The following is a 12,103-nucleotide window of genomic DNA, read 5'->3' as shown; positions in this document are numbered from 1 at the left end:
CCACCTTTTTATAATCTTAAAATTATTCTAAAACAGCTTTGCAGGAAATCTTTCTCTAGGTAAGTAAAATTGCACATCATCTGCATAGATTTTATAAACAACATGAAAAGAGGATAAAATCTGTCCCAATGGCTGCATAAAAATATCAAAAAGTACCACAGAAAGCCCTGAGGCACTCCAATCAGACTGGAATACTAGTCTAAGCTATCCCTTTCTACCTTTGTTTAAATAAATACGATTTGTACAACAAGTTGATGACTGCTATATTACTATACTGACTGCCGAGAAACATATAGAAGCAAGTCCAATATTTTCTCAGTAATGTGTAGAATATAGAATAAAGGAACAACTATAGTCTATGCATTTGCTGTCCTATATTAGCACAAATATCTATTTATGAATTATAAAATGCTTTATATTAAAGGAGAACATTAGTTCATCAGGTTCAACCTTTTTCAGTCTGGATATGAACATTCCATGAATCCTTCATCTTAGGCAGTCTGTATCCTTATATATTTCTTTTAGTCTTGCTCATCATGAAAGCCATCAAAATAAAGTCTAACCATTCTTGCACAACTCCACCTAAAGATGACTCATGTACATTCTTTAGAGAAGGGATTCTGTATCCCTGTTAATTCTGTTCTTATGAAATGAAAACAGTATTTTGAACTTCATGGAGCTGAAGCCCAACATATAGAAATATAGAATTTGATGATAGCTATACCACAAGTCTCATCTAATCTGACCATTTTTCCTACTTTCTGAAGTACTTCACACCAGCTTTATTCTTGCTTCCCACTGCGAATGGTCATGTGTGCCTGAATCATGCATTCTTGAATTTTGATGAGACTTCTCTTTGGGCTAATGCCATGCTTCGCTTTTACTAGCCCACAAGGTCTTTGCGCTCGTCCCAACATGACCTACTCAACATACCATCTCCACAGCTTGCCAGACTTCATGTCACGCGTGAAAACGCCTTCTCCATAACAGGCCCTACACTCTGGAATTCTTACCCCAACAAAATCAGGCAATCAGATACTAATAAGAGTTTCAGAAAGTTAATTAAAACTTTTCTTTTTAATCTCGCTTAGTTTTAGTATTTATTCTATCTTACTTACTCTCAGGGCCCGATTTTAATACCTACTCGTGGGCATAGATTTGTGCGCGCACAAACCTACACCTGATTTTATAACATGCACATGCAGCCACGCACATGTTATAAAATCCGGGGTCGGCGTGAGCAAGGGGGTACACACTTGTGCACCTTGCGCGCACTGAGCCCTAGGGGAGCCCCGATGGCTTTCCCTGTTCCCTCCACCTTTCCCTCCCTTCCCCTACCTAATCCGCCCCCAGCCCTACCTAAACCCCCCCTAACCTTTATTCCGTAAGTTGCGCCTGCCTCTGGGCAGGCATAGATTGCGCACACCGGCCAAGTGCCGGTGCGCGATCCCCCGGCACAGCTGCTGTGCCAGAGGCCTCGGTCCTGCCCCACCTCCGCCCCTTTCACAAAGCCACGGCACATATGCGCATCCCGGGGCTTTATGCGCGTCGCCGGACCTACGCAAAATAGGCTCGGCACGCTTAGAGCTTTTAAAATCTGACCCTCAGTCTTTACATGTTTTGAAGTTTATGTTCTTAACTTTGCTTATATTAAGGGGTAGATTTTAATAGCTGTGTGCGTGTGTCCATGTGGAAGCGCTACCCGGCGCGCCCACATGGACTCGCCAATTTTATAACATGCATGCGCCAGCGCAAGCATATTATAAAATCAGCGGGCCGTGAGCACAAAGGTAGGGGGGCAGTTTTTTCCCAAATTCACATGGTAATGCATCCCGGCCTTCCCTAGTTCCCTCTCAGTCTGCTCCAATTAAGGAGCGGACTGAGAGGGAACTTCCCTACCCCCTACCCTAACCTCCTTTCCCTTTCCCCTTCCCCTTCCCCTTCCCCTTCCCCTCTCCTCCCCAACCCCTAAATCCAATTTTTTTTTAATTTACTTTTGTTGAGCAACATGCTTCAGCTCCTGAGCTGAAGTAATTTGTGCGTGCTGGCAGTTGGCTGGCGTGCAAGGTTCCGAGACAGCGAACTGTAAGAGGGGGCACTTTTAACTCGGTGTGGGAGTTTGGGGGTCATTTTTACATACACAGTAGGATATGCGAACAGCAAAGTTGACATCACTGAACATTTTCTGCTGTCTGAATCGATGACAGCTAGAAGAGGAGTTGATTTGTTCAATGCACTGTTTACCTAACTTGATGCACTCTCTACCTAAAGAGTGCATTGAACAAATCAACTCCTCTTCTAGCTTTCGTCGATTCAAACAGCAGAAAATCTACACTGATGTCAACTTTGCTGTTTGTACCTCCTACTGTGTATGTAAAACTGCCCCCTAAACCTACCCCACTCCCCAAACCCCCACACCAAGTTAAAAGTGCCCCCTCTTTCAGTGGCATTTATAGTAAAGTGACATATTGGTCTCTCTCTCTCCAACAGCATGTGTGATCTTGCATAGCAAATGTCACATTTGCATACTGTTGTGCTAACGCAAAATGATAAATGACCCTGTTAATTAGGTGATTATTGCTAAAAATCAGTGCTTAGCAGCTAACATTTTTCTTGCCCCAACTCCACTGCTGTAACCATTCACATTTTAGGATCCCAATTTTAGGAGCCCAGTAAAACTAGGAGTCTAAATTTGGGAACAAGATACATGCCTACATTTTATAAGAAAAAACTTTCATCTTAAAGTTCATAATTACATTCTGGTTGATCATACAATTATTAAAGATTTCAAGAAGCAGAAAATAAGCTAAGTGCGCCAGATTGGCAACGGTTAGTATAAAAAAAGAATCTTTACACCGACCACTGCCATTCTGGTCCACTTAAGATAACTTTATTTCTGCTTCTTGAAACTCAACAATTGTATGATCAACCAGAACTTAAGCATGAACTTTCAGACAAGTTTTTTCTTCTAAAACATAGGCATGTATCTTGTGGGAAGGTTTATGTTTTTCCCTTGCTACAGTAATTGAAAAAGAGGTGGCAAATTTACATTTTTCAAGTGGCATTAGAGCCTTACTGTGCGCGATAAGTCCCTAATGCGTGCGATAAATATTGTAACGCAAATGTTACATTATGTAAGTGGGAGGAGTTAATGGAAATGAGGGACTGCTAGCACGGAATGAGATAGAGTAATGCACACTAACGTGGGATTTAATGTCAGAAATAACTACACCTTTTTTTGTGTGTTATACCTGCATTAGTGGGAGGAAATGTTTTTATTGTACATGGAGAGAGAGAGAGAGCATGCCTCAGTATAGAGTCAATCTGACATACTATATATATGCCATTGTAAGAGGTGACACTTTCAACTGATTGGTACCTTTCATTGATTCAAATGATAGAAATTCATCAATCATATCTAATTTGCAGTTAATTCATCTGACTGTGTATGTAAAAGTACCCCCCCCCTCCCGAGTTGAAAGTGTCCCCTCTTACAGAGGTATGCATATGTAGCATTTCACATTAACTGTGTACAGAGTCAGTCTCTCTCTCTCTCTCTCATTCTCACATTTTTTAAACAAAACTGCAATTTTCATGAAAAGAGAAAACAATCTATAATAAGCTAACAGAATGAAATAGTACATATACCATCGAAGTACAGCAATAATGTATCTACCGTAAGCAATCAGTAAGATAACTCTCGGCAAAAAAATAAATAGAAACAAAAAGAAAATCCTGAAGTAAGGCTGGCGGAAGGTAGAAAATAATTAGATTCTTATTTATTTCCTTTTGAACATATTAAAAAAAACAAGACTCTAGATGGCTGGAAATGTTAAGCAAATATTGTCTTATTCAGCTCCCTACAATAAAACATGCTTTACAATATTTTCAGTTTAAATTATAAGCCTTTAAATAAACAATGCCATTATTTTAAACATTGGAAATGAGTAAAATATTTGCATGCATTTTTAATTAGCACATTTTAATGTATGCACATAGAGTTTAGTTACCTTGCCAACAAGCACCAACTGTTAACTGCATATCTATATGAGATGGATGAATAGGCCAATCGTTGGTTACCAAGTAAGGCTCATATGTTGCTCCATCCATATATAATGTAACCACAGGAAAGTCAATATTGACAACGTAGTAATGCCATTCATTATCACAAATCTAAATATTAAAGGAAACAGAAAAAAAAACATTGTTTAAACTTCATAATCAGTTCTAAATAATTAACAATGGAACACAATTTAGTAACCTCAAGTCCTATAATTAATATCACATTTGAACTATGTATTTCTCATCTTCATTAATGAACTAGTTGTATTGCTTTATTACTATATCCATATATACAGCATTTTTATCCTACTTAAATTTGATACAATTAATAAACTGTCCTATAGTAATTCTATACATTTACTTAGTAGGTATTTTGTACAAGATTTGGTATACATTATCATTGTGCTTATATTATAGAAATTCTAGTTTCAATTGGTACTTACATATAAAAATTTCACTTGTTCATTAACCTTTTCACTGCATATTTTTTGCATTTTACCTGATTTTTCTCTTAAATCACATTCTTAGCAGCAAAAGGGTTAAAACAGGTGAACTGTAAATTTTGAGACAAAAGACAGAACAATACTGGCAATAAGGTTTATAATGAACAAGTAAAGTACAACAGGAGCAACTTAGTGCTGTTGTAATAGTATCCTTCCATTAATTAACTTACTAGTATGACTACTACTACTACTACTACTACTTTTTATAATTTCTAAAGCACTACTAGACATATGCAGTGCTGTTCAGCTGCATATAAGAAATAATCCCTGTTCTGGAGCTTGCAGTCTAGACAAGACAAACATACAAACAAGAGTCTATGGGTAGTATACTATAATTAAGGGTAGATTTTCAAAGGGTTGCGTGCGTAAGATACGCGTGAAACCCCTGAAAATCTACACCTGCCTCCCCCTGCGTGTGCCAAGCCTATCTTGCATAGGCTCGGCAGCCCGTGCAAGCCCCAGGACGCGCATATGTCCCGGGGCTTGCAAAAAGGGGCGGAGCGTGGGCGGTCTGGGGCAGTCCAGAGGGCGAGGTGGGGTGTGGCCTGAGCCTTCAGGCACAGCGGCCATTTGCTGCTGTGCCCGGGATCGCGGGCCGGCCCCGTGGCTGGTGCGCATAAGTTACGCCGCCAGGAGGCAGGCGTAACTTCTTCAACAAAGGTAAGGGGGTTTCTAGGTAGGGCTGAGGGGCAGATGAGGTAGGGGAAGGGAATGGGAAGGTGCGGGGGGGGGCAGAAGGAAAGTTCCCTCTGAGGCCACTCCAAAATCGGAGCAGCCTTGGAGGGAATGGAGGCAGGCTGCATGGCTCGGCACCCGCAAGTTGCACAATTGTGCACCCCCTTGCGTGCGCCGACCCTGGATTTTATAACATGCGCGCGGCTGCACACGCATGTTATAAAATTGGGCATAGATTTGTTTGCGCCGGGTTTCGAGAACAAATCTGCGCCCGCGCGCAGGTTTTAAAATCTGCCCCTTACTACAGAGTAATGGTTAGGATTTGAAAGCTGCCTCAAAAGGATGAATATTTAGACTGGATTTGAATATAGCCAAGGAGGGGGCATGACACACCAATTCGGGAAGTCTATTCCAGGCATACAGCACAACAAAGTGGAAAGCATGGAGTTGGGAGTTGGCAGTGAAGGAGAAGAGCAGAGATAAGTGTGACTTGCCTGATGAATAGAGTTCACAAGGAAAAGTGTAAGGAGAGAGAAGATAGGTAAAGAGGAGCTGCAAAATGAATGCTTTTATAGGTAAGAGAAACTGGAAGTGGTTGGGAAGCCAATTTAACTTCAGAAGAGGGGTTACATGCTCACAGCGCATAGTTAAGCTCTGGAATTCACTGCCAGAGGATATGGTTACAGCAGTTAGTGTAACTGGGTTTAAAAATAGTTTGGATAAGTTTCTAGAGGAAAAATTAATAAGCAATAGTAGCTTGTGATTTATCTAATGTTTGGGTACTTGCCAGCTACTTTTGACTTGGATTGGTCACTGTTGGAAAAAGGATACTGGGCTTGATGGACCTTTGGTCTGACTCAGTATGGCATATCTTATGTTCTTATGTAAAGTTATGCAATCAAATTTTGAATACATTGCAATGGAAAAAGATTATTTATTGGAAGGCCTGAAAAGAACAAGTTGCAGTAGTCTAAGTGGGAGGTGTAAGAGAGTAGATGAGTGTTTTGGATGCATGTTCAGGAAGGAAGGGCCAGATTTTCCTGATATAGTAGAAGAAACAATATACTTTAGCAGTGCTTTAAATGTGTGTAGAGAAGAGAACAACATCAAAGATGACCCCCAGATTATGGGTCAAGGGAACTAGGAGAATGAGAGCACCATATACAGAGACAGAAAATGAGGAAAGAGTGAAAGTAGATTTAAAAGGAAAAAAATAAGTTCTCTCTTGGCCAAATTGAGTATATGGTGGTGGCAGGACATCCAGGTGATGATGTCAGATGATCATGCTGAAATGTGGGATTGAATTCTTGGTGACTTTTCGGGTGTTAAGAGGTAAATCTGGACGTCATCAGCATAAAAATGGTATTGAAAGCCATGGGAGGAGATCACAGCATTGAGGGAAGTAGTGTAGGGAGAGAAATGAGGACTCAGGACAGAGCCTTCAGGCATACCAACCAATAATGGAACAGTACTGGAGGAAGAATCACAGGAGGATACAGTAAAAGTATGATGGGAGACATAAGAATACAACCAAAGTACAGCAGAGTCTCAAAATCCAAGAACAGTGTGTCAAGGAATAAGCATGATCAACAGTGTCAAAAGCAGTGGCTAAGTCAAGGAGGATGAGGATGATTAAAGCCCTTGGCCTTGGCATGAAGAGGTCACTGGAGATTTTGGTAAGAACAATGTTTGTAGAATGTAGAGGTTATGAACCAGACTGGAGCAGATCCAGAATGGCTTGAGATGAAATAAAGAAGACTGTGGAGGTGAACAGAATTTTTAAGTAGTCTGGATGCAAAAGGGAGGAAGGAGATGGGATGATAGTTAACAAGGCAGCTAGTGTCAAGTAAAAGTTTTCTGAGGAGCAGTGTGATCACAGCATATTTGAAGGAAGAGGAGATACTCACAGTGGCAAGTGACTGATTGAGGATGTGACAGATGGAGGAGTTGATTGCAAGGGATAGAACTGAGGATCTAGGTAAGAATGGGGTCAGAGGTTCAAGCAGTGAGTTTGAAAGATGTGAGAAGATGGGTAGTTTCTTCTTCCATGATTTCAGAAAAGAAAGAGGAGGCCAAATGAAGGGGAGGTGAATGAAGTGGGGGCAGAGACTGTCATCTGATATCATGTCAAACTTTTCATGAAAGAAGTCAACCATAGCCTGGACATAAATTGATGGAAGGATGGGAAGCAAAAGCAGTTTGAGGAGGAAGACCAGTCTATCAAAAGGATTGTGGGGGTTGGAGGTAAGCATGGTTGACGTACGAACATTAAAATCTTGTTTGGCAAATGTAATGGCAGACCAGAAGGAGGCAAGCATGAATTTGAAATATATGAAGTCAGAATAGGAATGGGACTTTAGCCAGAGATGCTCTGCAAAACAGGAGCAGAAAGATAGCAAGTAAACTCTGGAGAGGAGCCACAATTGGGGGTTTAGCATGCTTTATAAGATGGGAGGGATGGAGCAAGAGTGTCAAAGCAGAGGAGAGTATAGTTATATAACTGCCTCTGACAAGGCTGCAGAGGAGAGGAGAGATGAAACAGTACTGTAGAGGAGACAAGGTTCAATAGCCTGGATATGCCTAAAGGTGCTGGTGGTGATTGGATAAGACCATGGGGAAGAGTGGTTTATTGTAAAAGTTATCAGATGATGGCCATAGAAGAGAAGAAACAAGAAAGGGAAAGCCTGAGAAATGACTAGGACAAGGCAGTGGTCATGCTAGTGAGTAGGAGATGTACAGTATAGTTTGAAGTCAAATAAGGAGGTTAAAGCAAGAAACTTTAAGGCAAAAGAGTCAGAGAAGTCATCCACATGGAGTTTAGTCTCCTAGAATAATGGAAGGGGAAAATGGTTCAAAGAAGAAGGAAAACCAGGAATGAAAGTAAGGAAGGAACTCGGGGATTATCAGGTGGACAAAAGATGGATGAAGAGGCCCTCAAATGAAGAAAGGGCTAAGCTTGAGATGGAAGGCATTAAAATCTGCAGAAGGAAGAGAGTAGCAGCCTGACACTGCCTCCATGGTCTACCGAATGTGTTGAATAGGAGAAATGATAACAGCAACAGAAGCAGAGTCCTCAGATCAAAGCCAAGCCTCAATCTAAGCAAGAAGATGGAGGGAATGAGAAACAGAGGTCATGAAAGTAGGCAAGCTTACTGGAAACAGAATTTACATTCCACTGAAGCTTTTACATGTCTTTATATATAGTTCTAGTGTGTGTTGTCTGTTTGAGTATGTTTTTTAAAAAATCTAAATTACTTGATTTTGTAATTTTATTATGAATGTATGATCTGCGATCTGCTTTGAAATAATTTTTGAAAATAAACGAATAAATAAGATCACTGAACATTTAGGTTATTTTACTCTCCCACTCCTGCTGCCGCCACAAATAGCAGGTGCAAAGTACAAGGGCATTTTTAATGCATGCACTTCCTGGTTGCTAATTTTCAAAGAAGAACAATGCACATTGTTTTCCTTTGAAAATTGACTGCAATGCATATGAGCTAAAAGCACCTGCATACATTATAAATAATTCTTGCAATTCAAATTACCCAGATAATGATCACTGCTCCTTCAAAGAAAAGTGGTAATGAAATGTATCATTTTACAATTAACTCAATCACCAACAGAATATTGAATACATGTATACAGTAAGTACTGGGGGGGCAGATACACAATCTTTATAAATCTCTTTAAAATACATGTTTTAAGTGTATTTCCTGAGAGTTTTAGATTAAGATACTGGTTTGCAATTTATGTAGGACTCAATTTACAAGATTATTTTTGGAACTTCTAAGTTAAAGACATTTCATATTATATAATTATAATTATAGAACTTACCTTGACCTACTTGATCTTCATCATTATCAGAATGGGTTTTAAGAGTACATTTATTTAGAAATGCAGTAGATCATAGCTTATTTTGTACATTACTACTTGTATATTTCCCAAATAACTAAACTGTTGATATATTTTTAAAAAAATCAATTACAACAGCTACGACATGCTTGTATCCATTACATTTTATAAATTCCAGCTTTTTAACAAAAATAAGATAGAAATGTTAATAGTGTTATTTTGTCCTTGCACAGGTTAAATGTTATCTTAACAATATATGCCCTTTGAATGCAAAGCTAATGTTTTGTTCCAGGAGACCTATCAGCAAGAACTTAATCATTTTCCATTTCAAACAGATACATTTATTATCATAGACATCATAGCCATATAGTGAGAGAGAAATGCAGGGACCAGCAGAAATCTTAGTTTTGTAAGCAGTGCACACCACTAAATGTTTTCTGAAGGTTAAACAAATTGTAACAAAAATTGAAAGTAACTATACTGGAAAATGAAAAACTTTATTGAGAAAAAAAGCAGCAGAAAGGTCAATATTATAGGTTATGCTAAAGAAACAGATTTGACAAGCATGATATGTGCTAGATGCAGCAAAATAATTATGATCAAAAACTATGCCTTTTATTTGGTTATTCACCTGGGCAAAGGTTTATAAGGGCTATGATCAGTGATTGCAATAATAAAAACTCAATAAATCATAGAAAAAAATATAAAGCCCCTAAACATTTGTCTTTTTTACCTTGATTTAAACATTTTATTTATTTCAGTTGGCTATCATCAATACCTATAAACGAAGCTTGACCGACGTGCCGCAAATGCGCAGTAGAGACCAGCTCTACCGTGCATGTGCGGGCGAGCACGTCGGTATGACGCTAAGAAAAGAAATGGCGGCGTCCAGTGGCAGCAGCGGGCGGCGGCGGCGGTGGCGGCGGTAGCGGACGGCGGTAGCGGGCGGCGGTAGCGGCCAGTACCGAGGGAGGGAGAAGAGAGAGAGAGGGAGGGACGGACTGAGTGGGAGGGAGGGACGGAGAGAGAGAGTGAGAGGGAGGGACTGAGAGGGAGGGACTGAGTGGGAGGGAGGGATTGAGTGAGGGGGAGTGGGACTGAGTGAGAGGGAGAGGGGGGACTGAGAGAGGGAGTGAGTGGGACTGAGGGAGGGAGTGGGAGTGGGACTGAGGGAGAGTGAGTGGGACTGAGTGAGTGAGAGGGAGAGAGGGGGGAGGGAGTGACTGAGTGAGAGGAGGATTGAGTGAGGGGGAGGGATTGAGTGAGGGGGAGGGACTGAGTGGGAGGGAGGGATTGAGTGAGGGGGAGGGATTGAGTGAGGGGGAGGGACTGAGTGGGAGGGAGGGATTGAGTGAGGGGGAGGGACTGAGTGAGAGGGAGGGACTGAGTGGGAGGGAGGGATTGAGTGAGGGGGAGGGACTGGGGGAGGGACTGAGGGGGAGGGACTGGGGGAGGGACTGAGTGAGAGGGAGGGGGGGAACTTAGTGAGAGGGAGGGAGTGGGACTGAGGGAGAGAGAGGGAGAGAGGGGGGGTGAGTGAGACTGAGTGGGAGGGAGGGACTGAGTGAGAGGAGAGGGAGGGTGGGGAGGAGTGGGTGAGGGAGGGGGTGGTGAAGAGTGAGGGGAGAGAGAATGAGGGGGAGGTGAGAGACAGAGGGATGTAGCCCGTTTTAACGGCTTAACGGCTTGTAAGTGAATAAAGTATTACCTGATTGCAAATTCATGAATTAAAGGAAGGGTTTATTCTTTATGTATTCTTTTTATTAGTATGGTATTAATATTATGATTCATATGTTATTTTTTTTATTTAATTGTTTGATGTTTTAGGAGGTGTGATAAAAACAATGTTTTCCATTTTTGCATTGCATACAGAATATGGCTTGCGGTTTCCAGTTCAGTTTTTGTCTGCATGTTTCTATTTCTACTTCATGGTCACTTTATTCTGTATTTTATGAGGGACTGTCTACTTTTTGCATATATGACTGAGGTGAACTATTCTACCATGTATTTTCTATGTATATCAGATTGGCTTGTTCTTTTTCCTATAGGAGGGTATTGGTGTTTTAGGGTCTGGTGTTATATTTGTAGTGTTGCCTTTATTTATGTAGGATTGTTATTGTTTGAGTGCTGGCAGTTAGTGCTGTTTTGGTATGGGAGGTTTACTATATTGTAATTTTAATTTAGTTTACTTAAGATTTTCTGAGGACTGAGCCTACACCTAACATACTTTACAATAAGCCTAATACTATATGGGTACCAAGTTTGTTCTTTGCAGGATTTTCTAGATGGCACAACATAATATAATTTGCATGTTGTAAGTCATATTTATTCCTAAGAAGACTATAATGTGAATATCAATTTTCATGTAAAATCTATTATAAATATATAATGTTTAATTGTGTATGCTGAGGGTGTAAGTGTAGGGGGATATCTATGAAAGCTTATAGGGTTCACTTACAGTGCCTAATACCCTTGCACCAGCATGGAGAAAGTGCACCACACAGACTCCTCCATGATGCAAATAATTGAAAAGGATGGGAGGCAGGTAGTAAATTTCCTGGGCATGTGACAGGGTTACCAGCCTCCTAGAAATATTATCACTAAGGCTGACACTGCCACTCAACTAGGAACTCTGACCCTTGCCTCTCCTCTTCCCCGGTATTTCACAGTAATATAGTAAGGATGGCAGAAAAAAAATCAAATGGTTCATCCAGTCTGCCCAGGTTTCTTTGGTAGTAAATGTAGCTTCTTGTAGGTAAAACCAAGCAATTATCAAACTCATAATAAAATTATTGCTTGCAACATTCTTATGGGGTGAGCAATCTTCTTGATTATTCGGACAAAGCTGCTTGAACGAGCTTTGTGTTAGTGTTCATGGTAGTTGTGGGTGGATCCTTGGGCCGGTGGCAGATGACCATGGCCCCGGGGGGAAGATCCCGAGAGGGACCACCGATCAGGCTCAGAGTATGGAGACAGACTCACACTAGTTCTTTTATGAAACAGTATAT

The 12,103-nt window shown here is 40.8% G+C and overlaps 1 protein-coding gene across 3 annotated transcripts in view; it reads right to left on the bottom strand.

Moving 5' to 3' along the window:
• Window positions 1–12,103, bottom strand: part of CLSTN2 (calsyntenin 2) — a 1,635,505-nt gene that overhangs the window by 197,773 nt on the left and 1,425,629 nt on the right. For all 3 annotated transcript variants that reach the window (XM_029615596.1, XM_029615595.1, XM_029615597.1), the window contains one exon: window positions 4,011–4,173. In XM_029615596.1, coding sequence (XP_029471456.1) covers window positions 4,011–4,173 — 163 coding nt within the window. The remainder of the gene's footprint in view (window positions 1–4,010; window positions 4,174–12,103) is intronic.

The sequence above is a fragment of the Rhinatrema bivittatum genome, chromosome 9 (genome assembly GCF_901001135.1).
Source record: "Rhinatrema bivittatum chromosome 9, aRhiBiv1.1, whole genome shotgun sequence".
In the NCBI taxonomy this organism is placed as follows: Eukaryota; Metazoa; Chordata; class Amphibia; order Gymnophiona; family Rhinatrematidae; genus Rhinatrema; species Rhinatrema bivittatum.
Note: the sequence above shows the minus strand (reverse complement) of the source record. Positions and strands in the feature narration are given on the sequence as shown.